General features: G+C 35.4%; 3 protein-coding genes across 3 annotated transcripts; all 3 read left to right on the top strand.

Moving 5' to 3' along the window:
• The first annotated feature begins 3,390 nt into the window (after positions 1–3,390).
• On the top strand, positions 3,391–7,751 carry LOC105132163 (uncharacterized). Its single transcript, XM_011035493.1, has 11 exons — positions 3,391–3,754; positions 4,072–4,133; positions 4,274–4,808; positions 5,239–5,322; positions 5,394–5,506; positions 5,802–6,009; positions 6,123–6,326; positions 6,418–6,582; positions 6,937–7,080; positions 7,172–7,228; positions 7,409–7,751. Exons 1-11 carry the CDS (start codon positions 3,671–3,673, stop codon positions 7,514–7,516), a joined length of 1,764 nt encoding a protein of 587 aa, XP_011033795.1. The 5' UTR covers positions 3,391–3,670; the 3' UTR covers positions 7,517–7,751.
• Positions 7,752–8,507: 756 nt separating this feature from the next.
• Positions 8,508–12,120, top strand: LOC105132162 (scarecrow-like protein 28). Its single transcript, XM_011035492.1, has one exon. It carries the CDS (start codon positions 9,713–9,715, stop codon positions 11,708–11,710), a length of 1,998 nt encoding a protein of 665 aa, XP_011033794.1. The 5' UTR covers positions 8,508–9,712; the 3' UTR covers positions 11,711–12,120.
• A 6,827-nt stretch (positions 12,121–18,947) lies between these two features.
• On the top strand, positions 18,948–22,035 carry LOC105132161 (cytochrome P450 87A3-like). Its single transcript, XM_011035490.1, has 9 exons — positions 18,948–19,458; positions 19,550–19,871; positions 19,957–20,106; positions 20,356–20,607; positions 20,700–20,789; positions 20,863–20,941; positions 21,052–21,158; positions 21,279–21,406; positions 21,566–22,035. Exons 1-9 carry the CDS (start codon positions 19,265–19,267, stop codon positions 21,687–21,689), a joined length of 1,446 nt encoding a protein of 481 aa, XP_011033792.1. The 5' UTR covers positions 18,948–19,264; the 3' UTR covers positions 21,690–22,035.
• Positions 22,036–22,776: the final 741 nt, after the last annotated feature.

Here is a 22,776-nt window from a genome sequence, read left to right as displayed (position 1 = left end):
AAAAACCCAAAGAGAAATTACCCTTAGAAAACCTCAAAAGAAAAGAAACAGAATGGCAGAGATGAGCTGAAGGAACCAGGGGATCTCATAAGCCTCAAATGACTTGTTCTTTGGCGACTGCAGATATGTCCTCGACCTAATATGATTATTTAAATATCAGTCCCCCTCAGTTTTCTTACGACAAAATTGAATTTATTAATTTCATAATTTTAAAATATATACCTTGAAGAAAATGAAAATAGAACTTTTTATTTTTTCAATTGGAAAATAAATAACATATTTTTCTCTTTTCGTTAAATTATTATTTAAGGTTTTTACATGTCATAGCAAAAAACACAAGTAAAAAAGGAACAATAATCAAAATATTACATAGTTTTTTTAGTGAACATAATTGCTAGATAATTTAATTAAGATCTAGACAAGCTAGGATATGGCATGCTTAAGATAAAATAATTAAGGTTAGTCAATTTAAAAATATTTAAGATTATTAACTATGTAATTACATATTAATTAATGACCATGTATAGAAAAAAAATATTGAAGTTAGTTAATTTTAAAATATTTATAGTTATTTTTATATTTTAAATAAAATAATCAGAATTCTATTATAATGAGGCATAACTTTCCATATTTTTTTTGAAATGAAAGTTAATATACCTTCAAACTACTCTTACAAAAATTAACTTCCACTCTAAAAAATTAGGCATCTTCTTTTTACAATCCTATCCAAATGATTCTTTGATGTTTTGTTTTAAAGTAAATAAATAAGAGATAGAAAGGCATGGTCCAAATAGGTTATGCGTAGTATTTAACTGTTTCAAACATATGGGAGCATAACAAATTAATTAATTATCAAACAATACAACGCAACACGTCACTATATAATAAAACAATGCCAAACAAATAATTACTTGGTAATTGGAACTCCTCTTATCTCCTTATCTATCACTAATTTCCCAAATTTCATAACAAAAAAAGAAAATTATCAATTGTGTCCCTATTTCCTAAAACTCACACACATTTGTCGGCGATGTCAAATATATATATACTAGTTAAAATTAAAATCTAAAAGTATTAAGTTTTTTTACAAAATTATATCTAAAAGTTTTAGGTTTGACTGCAACGCCAAATCTAAAAGTAATATTTATAATAATATTAAACTTGAAAAACCCAAGTTTAAATGCGTCTGTCTGTAATATCAAATTCAATAGTTTTAGATATAGATCTGGCTGCAAAGTTATGTCATAAAAGTGTGATGCTTAAATAGATTAATTAAAAGAACAAAACAAAGAAAAAAAACCAATATGAAGAAAAAAACTAATAAAAAAAAGAAAAAAATTTGAATTAACTGGGTTAACCCATCAAACTTGAAATTCGTGTCATGAAAGTCTGATAACTAAATAGAAAAAAATTTAATATCAACAAACTAAATAAAAAGATTAATTAAAAAGAAAAAAAAGCATCAACCTTTTCACCGTGGGTTGTATTGTGTACTCCATAGTGAAAGACATAAAAAGAAAAGAAAAGAAATTAAAGGTATCAGCTTTTTTACCGTAGACGGTATACAATAGTAAAAAATGAAATCAGAAGAACAAAAGTAATGAGAAAAAAAAAACAATATGAATCAATCGAGTTAACTGCTCAAACCTGGAATCCTTGTCATGAAAAATCTAATAATTAAATAGAAAAAATTTAATATTAAGAAACTAAATTAAAAAAATAAAAAAAAATAAAAATAAAAGATTTAAAAAAATAATTAAAAAATAAAAAAAAAGATAAAAAAAATTAAAAGCATTAGCCTTTTCATTGTGGATTGCACTGTGCAATCCACGATAAAAAGCTTAAAAAGAAAAAGAAAACAAAACAAAGGCATACATCATAAGCTTTTTTTTGCATAAAAAATATTAAGATCCAAGAATGTTATGTATTTCTACAAATATACATTTAAGAATCCTTGATCTAGCTGCAACGCTTAACCCAAGAGTAATATTTATAATATCTATAGTAATATTAAACTTACATGACTCAAATTTAAGTGAGTCTGGTTACAACACTGGACCCAAGAGTCTTGAATGCGAGTCTGACTGCAAGGTCGTGTCATGAAAGTGTGATAATTAAATAGATTAATTAAAAAAAACAACAAGAACAAAAAAAACTAATGAAGAAAAAAAATCTGAATTAATTAGGTTAACCTATCAAACCTTAGATTTGCATCATAAAAGTTTGATAATTAAATAGAAAAAAATTGACAAGTTAACCCATAATTAACTGGGTTAACCTGTCAAGTTTGGAATATATGTTATAAAAATTCAATAATTAAATAGAAAGAAATTTAATATTAACAAGCTAAACTAAATAAAAAAAATTAATTAAAAATAAAATAAAATTCATGGTTATTTCATTAAATCAAGTTAACCCTCAAACTTGGGATTTATTAATAAACTAAATTAAATAAATTTTTTTTATCAAAAATAAAAAAACAAAGAAAAAAGAAAAAAAACCATAAAAACAGAAAAAAAACAGAAAAAAAGGAACACGAATTTTTTTTTTAAAGTATGTTATAATTTAGTTAAAATATCCATACCCACGTGGACTTGCCCGCCAAGCCACAATAACTAGGGATGAACATAAATTCAAACGGTTTGTTTAAACTAAAAAATAAAATAAAAGGACAATCACTCTTTTTTTTTTCAATTATACTTAATTTTTTTTCAATTATTTTTAATAGTAGTTCAGGTTTCCTGGCTTCCCTAAGTTATTTTGGACCAAATAAATCTATTTAATTATATAAAAATATTTTTTTATACTTTAATTTTAAATTTAAATTAAATAAAAAATCAAGTATAAAATATTATTTTTATTATTTTTTCTGTTATCATATTTTTTTAAACGGCTAATTAAGTTATTTTTAGAGCAAATAAGTTAATCAGGTTAAATAAAAACACTCTTATATAATTTAATTTTAAATTTAAATTAAATAAAAAATTAAATTGTGATTTTTTATGTTAATTTTTTATAATTTTATTCTCATACTTTTTTTACATGTTAAGCAAGATATAATTAGATCGGTTAAGTCAATTAAATTACAGATAATATTTATATAATTTAATTTTAAATTTTGAATAAATAATGAGTTTTATCCAAATATTTTAATTTATTAAATTAAATTCAATAAAAATATTAAATAGTTATTATACTCTAAATATTTTTTTATTATATTAAAAAATTATTGATATGACATAAGGATAACGTGACACATTAAACAAATAAATTGAAACCAAGCCAAACCATTTTTTTTTTAAAGTAATTAAAAAAAATAAAAATATTTAAAAAATCATTAGATTCCACTAATTTCAGGTCGGTTGTTTTACAAATATTCTAATCCAAACGACGCACATTTCTTCCTCCCAAATCCAAAAGAAGAAAAGGCAGCATTTCTACAGGTAGAGGCTGGAAGACTCAAGTAGAAGCGTAGAATATCGGAGAAACTCGCCTCGCCATCTCTCCTCATTCCTCACCAGCACAAACAATCCCATCTCTTGAGATTCTTTCCACTCGCAAACATCATCTACTCTTCTTTCCGATTCCAATTTAGAAACCTAAATTAAAGAAAACACAGCGGTGAAATCAATTAATAAAAGCCTTCCATTCTTAAAAATAAAAAAAGAAGATGGCCAGACCTAATCAAGAAGCAATCGAGACGTTTATCAGCATCACAGGCGTCGCCGAAGATGTAGCGGTGCAAAAACTTGAGGTAACCCTTTTTTTTAATCAATCGGATTGTAATCTTGAAGAACTGGAGTGAGATTCATGCTTTGATTGTTGGATTTTGTAATCGGCATGTAATTAGGGTCAGCATTGTGGGCTAAGTAGTTAATAATGTTGATTGCTAATTATATTTTTTGGTTAATTCAAGTGTAATCTGACTATTTGATGTAGCAGACGCAGAAGTTTAGGTCAAAATTTGTAACCAATTTTTCCAAGTTCAGATAATATTTTTAATCATATGGAGGTTAGACTTAATCCGAGGTTTTTGTGATTACTTACTGACTCTTGATTGATTGCGATTAGGAACATGGTGGTGATCTCAATGCAGCTGTCAACACGCATTTCAGCGAAGGAGACAGAAGCGCGTAAGTCTCTCCTGCCATTTTGTCATCCTTTTGTCTGTTAGTTGTTGTTTTTCATCCTTCGGTAGCAAAAATTTGTTCTGTGCAGTTCTCGTGGTATTTTTTTGAGGATTTATGTTGCAATTTTGTTTTCACATGTCCAGCATGCGACAGCCTTCCATTCCTTCGCTGGAAGATGATGTCATGGATATAGATGATGACCCAATTGAAGTTGCGCCACCTTCTAGGAGAAATCCTCTATCAATTCTAGCTGAGAGTGGTGCTATGAATCCGTTCTCACTTCTTGATCCACTTTTTCAAAGAGGTCTATTTGATACTGGTTCTGATTTTATGAACCAGGCACCCTTTGTTTCTCAACCAAGAGAGTTAAGGGAGATACCTATAGAGGTCAAGGATGATAGTGATGCATCTGGTCATTCTGTTCATGCTCCTATTATTGAAGATGTAACTGGAACTGAACATGCACAAGGTCCTGGTATTCAGGGAACAGTCATAGCTGAGGATGACGATGATGATATTGTAACTGACTTAAATGCAGGGGCCACCCAACGGGATAGTTCTCTTGACGGACATTTCAGGCCCAGTGCTCCTGAATTTGATAACTTACCTGATTATAGCAATGACATAGAAGAAGAAATGGTCCGGGCTGCCATTGAGGCTTCAAAGCAAGAGGCTCAGGTAAGCCAACTAAGCTAATGGGTTGGTGCACGCGCTATCTGATTTTTTTTTTCCAGGTAGTTTGTGTTACTGTACTCTAGATATTGTACCGATAACCAATTTGAAGCAGACCTCTTGAACCTCAGAACTTTGATTTGGAGCCTTATAGCATCAAACCTTTTGATTTATGTGCTTCTTTTGATTTGTAAGTTTTATTTGGGTTATGTGACATAAACTTTTAAAAAAATGAATTTCTTCTGCCAGTTTGCCTCTTTCTACATGCAAAAGAGCTCCAAATAAAAAACTTTTAAAAGTAGTTTGATCAGTTGCAATCTAAATTCTAAAATCATAACTTTAAAAGGTTGGATTAGCTTTTTGTTAAGGTGTTCTCTTTACCTTTTTTTTTTGAAAATGTTTCTATTTTTAATTGATTATATGCATTATCATTTAGGAGCTATCTGAAACTGGACCTCAGCAAAGGCAGTCTCATGGGGAGGATGCTGAACTTGAACATGTGGATTCATTATCCTTCAAGGTTTGTGTTTCTTTACACTTTGCTTCACTTATAGGCATCTCTTGGTCTTGTTTAACACAAACTGAATCCAGACAGCAGAGCAAGAGAAAACTTTGCATGACCAGAGGAGGAAAGTTGGACCTTCAGAAGCAGGAGATAATGCTGTTGAGGAAGGGCAGGGGAAAATAGCTGCATCAAATGGAGGGCAAGTATTCTTAATTGGTCATTAGTACATGTAATCATATGATATTGGACTTTTTCTATGAATGATGTGATGTTCTTATGATGTAATGGCCAAACAAAAGGACAACGAAGTATTTGTGCCATCTAAGATAACCAGGTTCATTTGGCCTGCCAAGAATAAATAATCATAGAAAAAACCTGAAATGTATCCCATAATTGCACAATCATATAAAACAGAAGATAACAAAGTATGTGTTAGATTTTACTTCCGAGGTTAGAGGTAGGAAATCTCACAATGGTCTCTTGACTCAATTTAGGCTGGAGGCAGGAAGCTCTTCCATCCAAGATGAAGCGGAAGATGTGGAAGATCAGCCTCTCATTAGGCATAGATCAAGACAGCCATCTTCCGGCTCTTTGGAATCTGCTAGAGAAGTTGGAGTTGTTGAGGCTAGCCCGCCATCAAGTCCTGGACAGAGTAATATAGGAAGTCATCCCCTGCACCATGGAGATGCATTTTCTGATGAGGTATCCTTCACAATTCTTCTCTACAATTGATCAACTCTAATTTGAACATGTAGAACGCATAACATTCTAGAGGTAAACAAATCTGTTGACACTTGAAATTTGACAAATTGAAGTGGGGAGGCATCTCTTCTGAGGAGCATGACGAAGCAGTCATGCTTGAGGCTGCAATGTTTGGTGGAATTCCTGAAGGGACTGGATATCGCTTTCCATATACACCTCACCACCAGTTCATGCAAAATGAGAATCATTATCCTCGTCCAGTACCCCGTCCTCCATCACCCTCTTTACAAGCTCAGCGCCTGATCCGTGAACAACAGGTTTGGCTTTTGTTCTTTGACTGCGACATAAAATTTCAAATTCTGGGCCATAATGTTGATGTGGTTAGCATGCTTTGTCTGGTGGATGCAGGACGATGAGTATCTTGCATCATTGGCAGCTGACCGAGAAAAGGAGATGAAGGCCATTGTGGAAGCTGAAGCTCGCCGTGTACAAGAAGAAGTGGCTAGGAAAGCTGCTCTTGAAGAAGAAAGGCGAAAAGAGGAAGAATCTCGTAGAAAATTGGAGGAAGAGCAGGTATTGTCTTCTCGTTTTCATAGGCTAAAGATAGACATGGAACTGGTGACTAATTTAAGTCTCTTTTCAAACTCGCAGTGTCAAATATGTTGCTTGGTAATATATATGTTTCTTGTCTGGGTAAATGATAACAATGGAATTGAGATTTTGATGCTCCTCAAAGCAGCCAGTCGTCTTGTTTGCTATTTTTTCTTCATGGTCTTTGGTTTTACCTTTGGCAGTGGTAGATATTGTTGCAAGTGTCTCCCAAAGTCATCAATCAGTTCCTTGCTTGTTGAGGAAGGGATGTGACTAATGGTTTTGACAAACCTTTTGTTAATTGTTTATAGCTGCTTGTGTGATTCTTGCTAGCAGGAGTTTGAGAGATTGTTGGCAGCTAAAGAAGCTTCTCTGGCTCTTGAACCTTCAACTAATGATGAGAATGCTGTGACGCTTTTGGTGCGGATGCCTGATGGAAGCCGGCGTGGCCGCCGATTTCTCAAGTCTGACAAGTTACATGTGAGTTGAGTTTTGCTGGGAAAGTAATGCTTAAACATTTTGTATCTGCTTACCATCCTGGTTTTAAAATGTTGTTTATTGTGCTTTGCAGGCTCTCTTTGATTTCATAGATATTGGCAGAGTGGTCAAGCCAGGCACTTACAGATTGGTAATCTTTCAGCTATATTTTCAGTAGTTATGGTGAAATCATCTCCAGATGTACACTTGATTTGTTGTTTTGTTGAAACTTTACACCATTTTTATTTTGATGCCAGAGTTTCTTCTGGTAAAGATGGTAATTAAATTTACATCCACCTGCCTTCTCTGATTTGTTTTGTTACCTGAGCAGGTTAGGCCATACCCAAGGCGTGCTTTCAGTGATGGAGAGGGTGCATTGACTCTCAACGAACTTGGCCTGACCAGCAAACAGGAAGCCTTGTTTCTAGAGTTGATCTAAGGATGAACTTGTTACAAATTGTAGAGAGTTACAACTTAAAAAGTCATAAAGTTGTTGTCTAGAAAAATGAATCGATGCATGGAGTCCGGGGATGCCACTCGGATCGACACTGTACGGACAGATTTCACATTCAATCTGGCTTCATGGGTTACATTTTATGGTTGCGATTTGTTATTTTGGGTGTTCAGGGCGCAGGGGCAATGTTTCTTGTATATATTATTTATGGTGGTATTTATGAGCTTTCTTGATCTCAGGCGTGTGTTACGCACGCAGCTTCTGCTATTACCGCCTTTCCACCTCAGCTTTTTCCATTCGTGTTTTTAAAAGTTTTAAATTTTTATTTATTTTAAATTAATATTTATTCAGTATTTTTTGGATATTAAAAATTATTTTTAAAAAATAAAAAAATATTATTTTAATATATTGATGATTAAAAAATAAATTTTTTAATTAATAAGTAAGCCGTTGGGCAGCATCTGGGTATGCGGTCAAATCACAATTGGTGCAGTGTATTTCAACAATCTTACCGTTTCAGGGCAAATATTCATCGCTTACAAGTCCAAACTGCCGTATCAAATAATAATACGGAATCAACTCTTACAGTGGCAAGGTTTTGTCTTTTTGATTCCAAACTCGGGCAGTGTGCAGTAAGTACGTCATGACTCTTCCACCTTCCGTTGGGACCGAATGTCCGTGCTGTCTCTAACTGTGGCTGCAAGACAGGTGTCACTGCACGGTCTAGATGGCCTTTTTCTAGTTGTAGTCTGGCAAACTTCTTTTAGCTTTACCTGCCCTGGTCCCGAGGGCTCATCGCCCTTAGCTACAAGCTATCCTTTCCTCATAGAAAAGCAAGACGATAATCAGTATCTAATTACGGCCGACAGTGCACCACGTGTGTTAATACTTGCTGATGACATTGGAGGTCAAGGGAAGTTAATGATAATCACGCAAAGTCCTAGCAAGGATGAACAAAGACGAGACGATGATATAACCCAACGGTCTAGTGAACACGCACGTGCATCCTACGTGATCGTCACAGAGAAAAACAACAGAAAAAGAGTAAAAGTAAAAAAAAAACAAAAAAAGGAATAAAAATCTTCACACATATTCACATACCCTCCACCGTACACACCACCTCCTCCAATCTCCAACGGTCATATTTTCCCGACATGCTCCAACGGCCACTTGAACTTGCACCATCCACCATCTGATCAAAATCCAACGACCAGAAAACCAGTTTCCCAAGTCTTCTCGAACACCCCTTTTCACAGTAATCATAATTTTTTCCAAGTGCTGGTAAAAACCATGCCAGTCTTAGAAAAAGCAATGACTGAGACAGCTATGGAAGGTATACTACTAGTAAGAAACGTAGTAGTAGAGAGAGAAGGGGCGAGAGAGAGAAAGAGAGAGAAAAACAAGAACCAAATGTTTTATTAGTATATAAAAATACAACCTCTTTATGGTTTATGGTTTCTTTGGTTAGTGAGTGAATGTTATATTTCTTTGTTGATCATGCATGGTTAAAGAGGTGGGGTTTCTGGGTTTCGGTTTTGGTTTCATGTTAACTACCGTGATGGAAACTTCAAATGCTGAACTGGGTTTAAAGAGTTGTGTTGATTTCAGCCAGCAGTTTGCGCAAGTATGTTTCTGTGTTTCCTTCCATGAAGTGAATATTAGAGTTGATAGTTTGTTTCAATGAGTTTGTTTTAAATGTGTTGGAATCCGATGACTGTTTTATTATAGGTGTTGTTTTGTATGATTGATTAGTTTTACAAATTCTTTCATTCTTTTGTTGGGGCTGGGGAGTTTTCATTGCCTAGTCTTTTGTTAAATAGTTGCATACTCACATTGTTCATACAGGAACACTAAACACAATTTGCGAAAACTTTGTTTTTGTTTTTGTTTTTTTTGTTACTCATCGGATTCCTGTTTATTCTTTTTATTGGTTTCTTAGAAAAAGAAAAAGAAAATTCACACACTCACATTAGTCCATCTCTCTTGATTTCTGTTTTCAAATATACATGCAAAGTTTTATATGATTACATAGAACGCATACACGATAGAGCAGGACCATACATTTCATAGTTGAAGATTTGTTATAGAAACAAAGAGAGATTGGGAGAGAAGAATAGAAGAAAATAGGGTGGGTGAATCAAACAAAAATCACAGAAAAGAAAAATTGGAAGTTTGTAGAGGATGTTGGCCGGGTGTTCTAGTTCAACATTGCTGTCACCAAGGCATAGATTGAGGAGTGAATCACCTGCGCAGTTTCAAGCTTGCCATTTTCAGTTACCTTCAATGAGCACACAGAGATTGGACTTGCCATGCACTTTCTCTCGCAAAGAATCATCGCGGTCGCAGCCAATGAGGCCTGTTGGTGTTGGCTTGTCTGTGGACAAATCACTTGAGTCCAAGACCAGCAGTTGCTCTCTCATGCAGAATATCAGGCTCCCACCATTGGCAACTAGCAATCAATCAGTGAAAGATGAGTTTTGGGAGAAGGGTAAGAGCTTGAAGAGGTTTGCCGAGCACTCAGTTGATGAGTCTTGCTTTAACAGGGCTAAGAGAAAAAAGGGTAACAATGATAACGGTAAATCTGATGATATTTGCGAAGTTGATAGTTTGAGTTTAGGCCAGTTGGGTAGTGGCAATTCTTGGTTTCAACCAAGTTTGGAGGTGCCTAGAAGCCTAAACCCTCAACAATTTCCTTTCTCTTTGACTTTTTCAGGAGATGAGGAGAGGGTTTGCTTTGTGCCCAGTGAAGTGATTTCACCGCCTATGCCATTGTCTAACAATCCATGGGTGGACTCTGTTATAACTGAGATCGCTGACCTGGGTGAAAAAGATGGAGAGAGTAGCCAAAGGCCAGTTAAAGAAGCCTCGGGTTCAAGTACTTCATCAGAGAGTGAAAGCTTGGGCCTTAGACTAAGCGAGAACGTAGTGGAGCACGAAGTGGGTAATGGCTCTAGCAATCCTCCTCATCCACAAGAAGGCGCCGTGGAGGCTGCAGAGGATGATCAGAGAGAGCATCAGGGGTTTGAGCTGGTCAGCTTTCTTACAGCTTGTGTTGAAGAGATTGGGTTAAAGAATATTGCTAGGATCAACCATTTTATAGCTAAACTGGGGGAGCTTGCTTCCCCAAAAGGAATTCCTATTAGCCGCCTTGCTGCTTATTATCCCGAGGCATTAGCTCTTAGTGTTACAAGGATTTGGCCTCACATTTTTCATATAACTGCTCCCCGGGAACTTGATCGGGTTGATGATGATTCAGGGACTGCATTGAGGCTTTTGAATCAAGTGAGCCCAATTCCGAAGTTCATTCATTTCACGGCGAATGAGATGTTGTTGAGGGCTTTTGAAGGGAAAGATAGGGTCCACATTATAGATTTTGACATTAAGCAAGGGCTTCAATGGCCTAGTTTGTTTCAGAGTTTGGCCTCCAGGACTAATCCTCCTAGCCATGTTAGAATCACTGGTATAGGTGAGTCTAAGCAAGAGCTTAACGAGACAGGAGATAGGCTTACTGGATTTGCTGAGGCATTGAACCTGCCTTTCGAGTTTCATCCAGTTGTGGACAGGTTAGAAGATGTGAGGTTGTGGATGCTCCATGTGAAGGAGAGTGAGTGTGTGGCTATTAATTGTATTTTCCAAATGCACAAGACACTATATGATGGGAGTGGAGGAGCATTGAGGGATTTCTTGGGGCTTATCCGGAGCACAAACCCCACAATAGTCCTCATGGCAGAGCAAGAAGCGGAACATAATGCCCCTAATTTGGAAACAAGAGTATGCAATTCGTTGAAGTACTACTCTGCTATATTTGACGCGATTGATTCTAGCCTTCCATTTAACAGCCCAGTTAGGATCAAATTAGAGGAGATGTACGCTCGGGAAATTAGAAACGTTATTGCTTGTGAAGGAAGTGACCGGCATGAAAGACATGAAAGTTTTGACAAGTGGAAGAAGTTGATGGAGCAAGGAGGGCTCCGGTGCGTGGGAATCGATGAGAGGGAGATGCTTCAGGCCCAAATGCTGTTGAAGATGTACTCTTGTGATAGTTACAAAGTTAAGAAACAAGGGCACGAGGAAGCAGCGCTTACTCTAAGTTGGTTAGATCAACCTCTCTACACGGTCTCGGCGTGGACACCTTTAGACATTGCAGGGAGTTCAACCTCTTTTTCTCAGCCACCTTGAAGATTTTTTTTCATACATGTCATCAAAATTCCATACCATTCTTGCATACTGAAAGGGGGGACACTAAATTCTTTGTAGGTAGAAGAAGCTGTGATTATTCTTTCATTCTTTTGTTGCAGATAAGATTCGTCAGTCTAATAGCACAAGATTACATTTGTATGAATACACAGTAGTTTCATACCGATTTCAGTTCTTTGCGGGGCAGGTTTCTAGGTTTTGGTCCACAGAATTCAGAGTCAGTTTTATGTTTATTCTTTGATTCTTTATGTATTATGAATTCTTTGTAGTCTTGTCATCACGTTGTTCGTTCTTTATGTATTATGAATTCTTTGTAGTCTTGTCATTATGTTGTTCGTTCTTTTTTTAAGTTGAAGGACTATTAGAAATGCAAAACATGATGTGTTTGAGAATTGAAAATTGCCACAAGTGGAATTATTTTATTGTTTGGGAGTATACTTTGCCTTGCAAATAATAATCTTCAACCCTAAACACCAGTTGGCTTTCCGCGAAGCACGAAAATAAGTGAAGTGTGCTTGAAAAGCTTTTTTTCCTTCTTTTTTTTTTAATTTTATTTTAACGATCCTGAAAAGCTTGTTCAAAACAAGAATGAAGTTGAAGAAGGATATCTGAATTTCCATTTATTTTCTCATTTAGGAGAGCTGAATATATCAAGAAAATAGAGAGACTGGAATTTCCATGTCTTGATCAATCAGTAGGCAATCTCCAAAGAAAATATACATCGAAACCAGCACTTCTATCATAAGAAACGCGAAATATACGTCGAAACCAGCACTTCTATCAAAAGAAACGCGACAATCACACTCAAAAAGTTATTTTGGTGTGTTACACACTACTGCATACGACAAAGCTGTTACTGCATATGGAGAATGGGATAACAGGAATGATATGAATCTAGTTTTATGGATTAGAAGGTGAGGGTGTTCATTTAGCATACAAACTTCTCAATCATGTCTCTGCTGTTGGGAGAGAGACCAATCAAAGAAATGATGGATCGATAGTGCAAGAACAGATGGCACCTGCTTTTTGCAGCCATGGACAGCATCTCCTTCTTGCACCAAAGGGCAAGAGCTCAAAACCATCGCCGAGTTAACTGCCGTGGTTTGAATACGAGTGCGATTAGCAGGGCCACAGTCTGATTGTGCCCACTCTAACACCCACTTGAGAGTTCATTACTTTGTCTCCATAGTGCGGCGAGGAAGGGGAAATGCTGCCAAACGGTGCTGCCTTTCATTTTCTTGGTACATATTTCAACGATTCTTCTTAGTGCAGGTTGGGACGTAGCCATTTCCTTTTGATTTACGTGGAGTGTCCGGGCCAGCTTGCGCGCACCACGACTAATCCTCACGGCCCACTGAATATCCTGCAAACCCAGTAGGCATGTAAGGCACCGCGGGGGTGACAGGCGTGGACGCTAGGACTTGAACCCAGGTGCAGTGGAAGGAGACAAGCCCCTTGGCCAAGCCCTAGTTTGCTTCAACGATTCTTCTTAGTGCAGGTTGGGACGTAGCCATTTCCTGATCTTTTACCGGCACACCTACAAGAGAAGAAAGTAAATAAATAAAACCCAAAGGGAGGGCAAATTCACTATATACACATTTTACTATTTACTATAAAGGTTTAATTACCGTTTTTTTCTTTAAGAAAAAAATCAATGGTCTTAAACGTTAAGGGTATTTCAATCTTCTCACATGATTTATTAATTATTAAAGAATTGACCAGTAACATACAGTAAAATAACAAATAATAATTTTTTAAGTGATTTAATTATCTTTCAAATTAGTATTTTTAAAATTAGCAAATAATAATATTTCTGTTTCTTCACTTTTAAAAATACAGTAAAATAACATATTTATTCTTGAAATAAAAAAAAAAGAGCATGTGTCCAGGAGTTGATAGTAAGTTTGAGACATCTGTGCATTTCAAGTTACGTCTCCTGACAAATAAAAATAACTTTTTATCGTGTTATTGGAATTGCCTTTATATCCTTTTTATATTAGTGCAATGCATGTCTGTTGGTATCGGATGAAAAAATGTTCAAGTATTTTCTTGAGTTCTATTCTCTTTTTGTTGTTTTTTTTCTAGGGAGTTGTTCGTTTATTCCTTCCTTTTACTCTAGATTTTATATTTAATTTTTATAGAGAGATATTTAATATTATTCTTTTGAGTTTGATGAATTATGTTTATATAAATACCTAAATAATGAGTTGTTTGAATCCTAATAAACTTATTGAAAAAAATCATTTTGTTTCAAATGATGGGTAAAAAGTTTTAAAAACAAAAAATTAACTACCGATAATAACAAAATTTTAGATTAAATATGGTTGAAGTATTTTAGTAAATAAATACTTGAAACTAGTTTTAAGTTTTATTTAAGTATAATTTTGATATTTTTTTACATGATAAAAAAATTATTTATTTTTTAAATTTATATATATGCTCTGTGTGAATTTTATAATAATAAATATATAAGTACTCAGTTGAAGCAAAACGGTATCGTATCATGAGTCTCTCTCAAGGGCAACCACAGTTGAAACGACGCAGGATAGAAGCGAAGCAAGCTCCGATCTAAAACGTCGGTGGAGTTCCTTTCTTTCTCAGTGGAAAAAAAATGGAAGAGAGGATCCTGGAGATGGTTAATAGCATCAGTAATGTTATGGCTGTTTCTAATTTACCTCCCCAGATCCTTCAACTTGGCCTCTCGCCCCGAGGCATCCACTCCCCTCTCCAGCCTCAGTTACATATTCATTAACTGTTTTAATTAGGTCAATCGGAGTTAAGAACAAGCTATTTTCGTGAAAAACAACCGAAGGGTATTGAGATGTTTTCGTCATTGATTCTCAATGTTGATGTCTCTGTGCTAAAAGACCAGCTCAGGCAGGTAATCACTGCTCACATGGTATGGGTTGCTATTCTGCCATCACAGTGTTATCCCGTGATAGAAAAATATACAGAAAAGTCAGTGTTGAGATTCTGCCAGTCTTTTTTAAGAATAAAATGATACGCGAAAAATTGAAATCTATCTTATATTCCTTCTCTCTCTCTTTTTTTTCCAGAAAAACACACCACGCTTTTTGAGGTTTCCCACTTCATTGGGAGATGTTAAGAGTGAGTTTTAATGTTTAATGCGCCCATGGACTCGGTCCATGGGCATCAAATCAACTATATTACTGAAATATACCGTGACGACGACGACACGATGGTTGTCAGGGCGGAGCTAGCATACCTCTTAGGGTAGCCAAGACTGCAATAATTTTTCCTGTGGGCCAAATGCTCCATCGTTTCAGTAAAAATAATAATGATGAAGCCCGTCATACTAACCGATCAGAAAATCTTAAATAAACACCGCTCGTCTAATATTTGTTTTCCCGTATATTTATTCCAAGAATATATTCTAGGAGGAGCTGCGACACGCTCTAGCTAGAAGGTGGTCAATCCATGCACCTGCTGTAAGCAGATGAAAGGATCTCTAATCTGATCCTATGGATACAGATATGCGATGAGAAAGTAAGGGAAGGCCAAAAGAGACGACTGTTAATTAATTAAACTGCTAAACTTGATTATTTAGAATAAACACATCACACGGTTATCGAGCATAATAGGGTCAGATTAGCACTTGCACGTGGATTAAGCCTAGTTCAATTGAATTAGAGTGCCTCGTGAACATGAAGTTTAGTGGATTTATGATATATTTATAATTTATAAATATTATTTTTTTAAAAGAAAGGTTAAAATTTAAATTTATTTTAATAGTTTTAACGAGAGAAAATTTATATAGGATATATATTAATAAAAAATAATTTTTTTTATATAAATATTACTACAATGAAAATATAATAGGTTTTTTAAGAATTTATATATACTATCCTTTACACAATATTAATATTAATCAAAGTATGATAAACCTTTAAAGGTATATAATATATATTATCTCTTACACAATAATAATATTAATAAAAATATAATAAATTTTTACATCAATTTTATATATCTAAAAATATATAAAGAATAGAATAAAAAAAATATAGTTGGTCTTATGAGATTAAGTCTTTTCTTTAAATTGAGTTCATGAAATTGGGCTCTTCCTATGGATAAGTGCATAAGAATTATGCTCTTTTTTAAGATTGAATTAAAAAAGATTAGATTTTTTTTAAAATCTAAGTCCATAAAAAATGAGTTTTCCCTTTAAATTGAGCTCATGAGAACTAGGTTCTTTTTAGATTAAACCTATATCATTGAATTCTATCTCAAGTTTGAGCTCATTTTAAGTTGGGTCAAAGCATGTTACTTGAAAATATGAATTTTTGAATATTTAAAGGATTTTTTAAATTTGTTAAATTTAGATTTATTAGTAATTATTATTTTTTAATTAAAGTTACATTTGATATGAAATATGCAAATTAATTGAAATTATTTTTAATTTCCGGCCCAAAAACAAATTCATCAATATATTTGATTAGAAATAACTTTAATTTGAAATTAAAAATTTATCACAATATTGAGAAGCTAAAAATAATTGAACTTTTAAGGTAGTGATTCTAATATTAATATCTTTCTTTTTAAAAAAAATGTTTTAAGTCATTTTTGTCAAATAAATATTTTACTTCACTTCTGAAATATACAGCTCAGGTTAATTTTATGAGTCGTGTAAAACAAAACATACTCTTATTTGGTTTTGCTAATTGTTTAAAATAGGGATTGATAAGCTGTAACTATTGTCACATTAGTCATCCCCTGGTTCTGCAAAATGGACATCCCCTCTACTTAATTTTTTTGTCTAAACCGATCTTGAATTAGATCTAGAGTTGATCCGATTTCGGTTTGACCCGCCATTCAGACCCATTTTAATAACATTGCTGGCAATTACATCAAATTTTAGTAAACACAGAGTTTAAAATGGTTTTGTCCTTCGGATAAACGTTACTGTGTATTTTAATCCTATTTCTAAATCTCAATCAAGAAAAGTTGTCTTTACTTAAGTTCTCTTTCTTCTTTACTTAAACTGTAACTTAAATATAAATGCACACTCCCTAGGCGTACGGCACAGACAAGAAGAACAAGTTGCTCCATGATCATCTCCCTGTCGCGTAACTCATCAGCACCTGCAATATTATCTGTCCATCTTTATACATAAACCATCGCTAAGCAACAACATGCATCTGTCTACATAGGATCACTTGCTTCCTACTTCAACGTGATACTTTCATACAAGCGAGAATTAATTGACACGGTGATCTTCATCTGTACAAGTCTTTTCCATGTTTTCTACGCTTTCATTCAAAAGTAAAGAAAAAACTTCAAGAGATTTCCTTGCTTATATATAACTTAATTGAAAACCCAGTAGATTAGGAACTTAACCCTGATGTGTTCGGGCAAATATCGCCCCAGCTTGTAGCCTGTTAAAAACAAGGCAACTTACTTGTACACAGATGCCAGCAGTGTCATGATCTTTAAAAACAAGGCAACTTACTTGTACACAGACTCCACGGTATATGCCAGCAGTGTCATGTAGTCAGTAGATCAGCAATCAGACACAGCTGGATTAGGAGGAACCCAGCTGCCATCAGACACGTGTCGTGAATACAAAGGGGTAACAACTAATCAACCATTTAATAGATTGCCACGGTCAACCACATTGGTGATCATGAACCGTTGGATCTTTAGAAATGATCACCCTGTTGTGGGCGTGTGGGACCCCACTTACAACGTATAATTTTGGAGATACCGGGCAATGAAGACAGGTTGGACCCCGAAAGCTCTTGAAATACACAAGAATCCTGGAAGTTCATAGAAAAACCTTACTTTTGGCCCTTCGGGGCTGGAGAACAGAATGGTTGACTTCATAGCAACACACATTGAACAGTATGATGGTGTGAAAACGGAGCTGTCATCGCTGTGCATCCCCTCACACTCGCACAGTTACACACTGTTTCCAAGCCCCTTCCAAACAATCCGTGTCCTTTTCTTAAAAAACTATTTTCAACTTTTCTGCAATAAAGAGACTCTACACCTGAAAACAAATCACCGAAAAAAGAAAAAGAGACTCTGGACTACAGAAACGAAAGCCTTTCCTAAACTAATCTCAGAATGGAGAGAGCACACATAAGCTGTTCCTTGTCAGTTGTCACATTCTTTTATTCTTGTGTGCATGTACTCTTTTTAACACTTACGGGAAACTTCCCTTTCCTCGGTGCCATTCGATACATGAAAACGAAATTTGATTAAAAAAGTGCATCCAGACATTTTCTCAACAGTGGCTACAAGCTCAGGATTGTATCATCTTTACAGCTTAATAACACCAGACGGGCTGTCACTCCACGCTAAATTTGGGGGGGAGTCCATGTGCAGACAGTTTCCAAGTCTCCAGATTGAAGTTATCCAGTTCCAAGTCTTGTATAAACTCCATTCCATTAAGCAAGCTTAACCCAGCATTATTGTGACACATAGAAATTAATTTAATAATCTGATTCATATTATGGAGGGTCATGGTTCACAGTGACCTACCTCCATTTGTAGCAGTTGTTGCGAGAAGGTCCAGTCCGTGGCTCAATGGGCTGGTGGGCCAGTGCTCTACGTGTTGAAATCAGTTAACCTGATCAACTAGCTTAATACACCTACTCACAAGTCATTTCCAAGAAATGCGTACAAAAGAAGAGCGTATACAGTGGTTGCGTCCATTTCTAGAGTACAATACAGAAGATCAACAGTGATGTATGCAATGACATCCAGAGTTTGACATTAGCATTTAACAATATGACCAAATGATCGCACAGCTAAGAAGATCTAGGATGAGATCTAATTCTAATTCTTAGTGGCAATATATAACATCACACAGATACTGTAGGATTTATCAAAGATATTGGGAAGACAGCGAGAACGTGGTAAAAACCATTAGATTCTAGTATTTAATGACGTATTGAAGATTGGTTTCAGACACTTGGTTAGGCCAGACAGATCCTTCGAACCTCAATCTCTATCCTCTCAAATCTAGAGAAGAGCCCTTCTGTTCCTGCATACTGTCCTTGAAAAGGCCAAAATTCTGACCTCGTGCTTCGTCAGTTTTGTTTTACACGGACTACTTGTAAGAAAAATAAAATAAAAATCTGCAGAGAGAGATGGGAAACATCCTGTGAGCTTCATGGTCATTCTGAACATATACCTATATAAACCATTGACATAGGATAATAAGTGGTCTCTGGAAAGAATAATTTTAAGCTTTTCTATTTTATATTCAACTACTACTTTTAACAACTTAATAAAAACAAATAGAGGTAAAACCAGTATACTATTTTTCTGTCTGCTTCTAACTTCCGCCCTGCGTATTTAAGATGACTCCTGATGGTAGCTGAGACACATTCCAGCATTATCTTCTCCTTCCTGTCCATTCTTCCCACGTTTCCTACGTCGAACTCTTCAAATTTCTAGTAATCTTAGCCTTCCATTTTCCTTCTGTCAAAAACATATCAACATTACAATCTTCTTCTCAATCCAGGATCTTCTCAGTTCTCTGTACTTGGACACTTATATTTTATCAAGATGTGGGCTTTGTTTTTTGGAGCTTTGATTATTATAAGCATCACACATTGGGTTCACCGCTGGAGAAACCCCAGATGCAATGGCACTCTTCCACCAGGTTCAATGGGATTGCCACTTATTGGCGAGACCCTTCAATTCTTCGCTCCTAATACTTCTTTTGATATCCCTCCCTTTGTCAAAGAAAGGATGAAAAGGTAATGTTCTAATGAATCACCAACTTGATCAAAAAGTTGTGCTTTTATCATCTCCATCATTTCCTTCTGAAGTTTTTGCTGTTGTTTTCAGATATGGACCAATATTCCGGACTAATTTGGTTGGAAGGCCAGTTGTAGTATCAACAGACCCGGATCTCAATTACTTTATCTTCCAACAAGAGGGACAATTGTTCCAGAGCTGGTATCCAGATACATTCACAGAGATTTTTGGAAGGCAAAATGTCGGCTCATTACATGGGTTCATGTACAAGTATCTTAAGAATATGGTGCTTAATCTTTTTGGTCCAGAAAGCCTTAAGAAAATGCTCCCTGAAGTTGAACAGACAACATCTAAGAGATTACAACTGTGGTCCCATCAAGAGTCAGTTGAATTAAAAGAAACAACTGCAACTGTAATCTCATATTATCCCTCCTCTCATAATGGGAGTCTTCAAAAGTTGTTTATACTGAATCTAATAACAATCTTGATATTTACAGATGATATTCGATCTGACAGCAAAGAAGCTCATAAGTTATGATCAAGATAATTCTTCGGAGAATCTAAGGGACAACTTTGTTGCCTTCATACACGGATTGATCTCCTTCCCTTTGGATATTCCAGGAACAGCATACCACGAATGCTTACAGGTAAACTGAAATCTGTCATACTAATCATATAAATCCATCCTTTCATTCTCTTAACAATACTCGAGCATTGGAAAAATAGAAACTCAGGCCAACTAGAAGCAAATTATTAGGTTCAAAACGTTACCAAGCAAGGGCCATGGAAAAAAAAAAGCACCCTCAGAATCAGTAAAGCACCAAATCAATTCTACAAATAATAGCTGACGTTCAGCGGTCCAAATTTTTTGTCTTAACTGTTCTATGAATTCTCAGGGTAGGAAAAAGGCAATGAAAATGCTAAAAAACCAGCAACAGGAAAGACGAGCAAATCCGAGAAAGTACCGAAGTGATTTTTTCGATTATGTGCTTGAAGAACTTCAGGAGGACAGAGGAATCCTTACAGAGGAAATTGCTCTGGATTTAATGTTTGTGCTGCTATTTGCTAGCTTTGAAACTACTTCCCTTGCTCTAACTTTAGCCGTCAAATTTCTCTCGGATAATCCGTTGGTGCTAAAGAAACTAACGGTCTGTGAGAAATTTATTAAAAATTGCATCTCCAAAATTTTTAATTTTTGCTTCAAAACCTAACATACACTAGAAGTTTTCACTTATCCCAGGAAGAGCACGAGGGAATTCTGAGAAATCGGGTAAATAGCAACTCTGGTCTTACATGGAACGAATACAAATCAATGAAATTCACATTTCAGGTGGGTCAAGCCACCAGTTGGATATCATAATAGTAGCTTTTTCTGTATTATAACTGACAAGCTCAACTTGCAGGTAATTAATGAAACAGTTAGACTGGCAAACATAGTTCCAGGGATTTTCAGAAAAGCACTTAGAGACATCCAGTTTAAGGGTATGTGTTTGCCAGCAGTACTTTAGTCAGTTACTGTAGTGCACCAAGCCTTTTTCACGCAAAGAATGTTGTATGCAATTCAAAGTATGATATAAATTGGCATGATTCAGGATACACCATTCCAGAAGGTTGGGCAGTAATGGTTTGTCCCCCTGCAGTGCACTTAAGCCCAGAAAAATATGAAGATCCACTTGCCTTCAATCCATGGAGATGGGAGGTGGGTTTTACTTGAGAATTCCTTATACTTAATCACCTGCGATATTTCAATACTAAAGGAGCTGTCGCCCTTCTAGCAACCACCTATTTCCTATTATACTAAATCTTCTGTGTCATCAAGGGATTGGAATTAAACGGTGCATCAAAAAAATTCATGGCTTTTGGTGGCGGCATGAGATTTTGTGTTGGAACAGAGTTTACCAAGGTGCAGATGGCTGTATTTCTACATTGCCTAGTCACAAAATTCAGGTAATAGCATACGAGCCTTTTCATGCGTGAATGAGCAACTGAATGTCTTTCTATGAATGTTTATTGCAAGAACGCGAAAGAGTGCATCTATGTGTCCATGCATGCGCGCGAGAGAGAGACAGAGACAGATTAACCTTCATTACTATTTAAACTTTTCAGGTGGCAAGTAATCAAAGGAGGAAATATTGTTCGGACTCCTGGTTTACAATTTCCAAGTGGTTATCACATTCAGCTCATGGAGAGAGACAAAAAAATACAACTCACGCAATCATATACCCAGTAAGGTAAAGGCAGGTCACGCCCATGGCTAGCGGCGCTGAGAGATTCAAACTTGGCATTTTATCCATAGGGATTGCAGTCAACAAGCTACAAGGGAGGATCATGGTTAATGTAAGGATACTGTGCAGGAGGAACGGGCAGCTTTGATTTTCACTCCTCAAGCGGAGAAAAAGCTACAGTTTTTGATCACGACCAAATGTGATTTTACGTCCTATTTGTCATAATATAATTTCTGTAAAAGAAAGCAGGTCGAAGGAATATATCCAAACCGCAATGAAAATTTACTTCTAACAATTAGTGTGAATGATTTAGTCACATCCTTTCCATGAGAAAATGGCTCCCAGTACTGCAATTTTACGTCCCCCCAACAAGAAACAAACAAAACTAGAGAAATTTAAGTTTATAAAAAATATTTTTTTATAATCTAAGAAATTATTTTGACTGGCCCACTTTGTACCATCTCCCCTTTCAAAGTTTTGGTATTATTTGAACCAAATTTTAATTTTATGCATTCTCACCAAATAAACAATAAGTTTTTTTTTAGATTTTAGATTTTTTCAAAACATATAAACTAAAGGTTATTTAGAATTAATTTCTCAATTCATTCCTAATTTAATTTAATTATATTAATATTAGATTAAATTTCAATAAAGTTTTAACTTCAAAAATAAATAAACCTTACCTTTTAATTTGAAATCAAATATACTCATTAACCATGATATATACAAATTTTCCAACATTTTTTCACTGATCTGTATCCCTTCCTGAATGCCCGTGCCTATGCTCTTGATAAATGCTTCTTCGCTTATGACCATTATGTTGTTGTCTTGGTCCCAACTCACGATCTCCATTCACATCTTTTTTGTGTCTCCGTGTATCTCTGATTCCCTGCTCATCATCCCAAAGATGATCTTCCCACCAGTCATAAAGAGGTCGAAAGTCCTTTCTGATGCAAAAGCCATAGCAGCACAAGCACTGGAACTCAAAAAGTACAATGCAGTATGCGCTCCTTGTTAGCGCAAAAAAGTAAAAAAATTGATCCAGTACTGTATAAACTACGTTTCCTTGAACAAAGAAGGTGTTACCCGTTG

The sequence above is a fragment of the Populus euphratica genome, unplaced genomic scaffold (assembly GCF_000495115.2).
Source record: "Populus euphratica unplaced genomic scaffold, PopEup_1.0 scaffold39.1, whole genome shotgun sequence".
NCBI lineage: Eukaryota > Viridiplantae > Streptophyta > Magnoliopsida > Malpighiales > Salicaceae > Populus > Populus euphratica.
The sequence above is the reverse complement of the archived record's forward strand: the minus strand, read 5'-3'. Positions and strand labels throughout refer to the sequence as shown.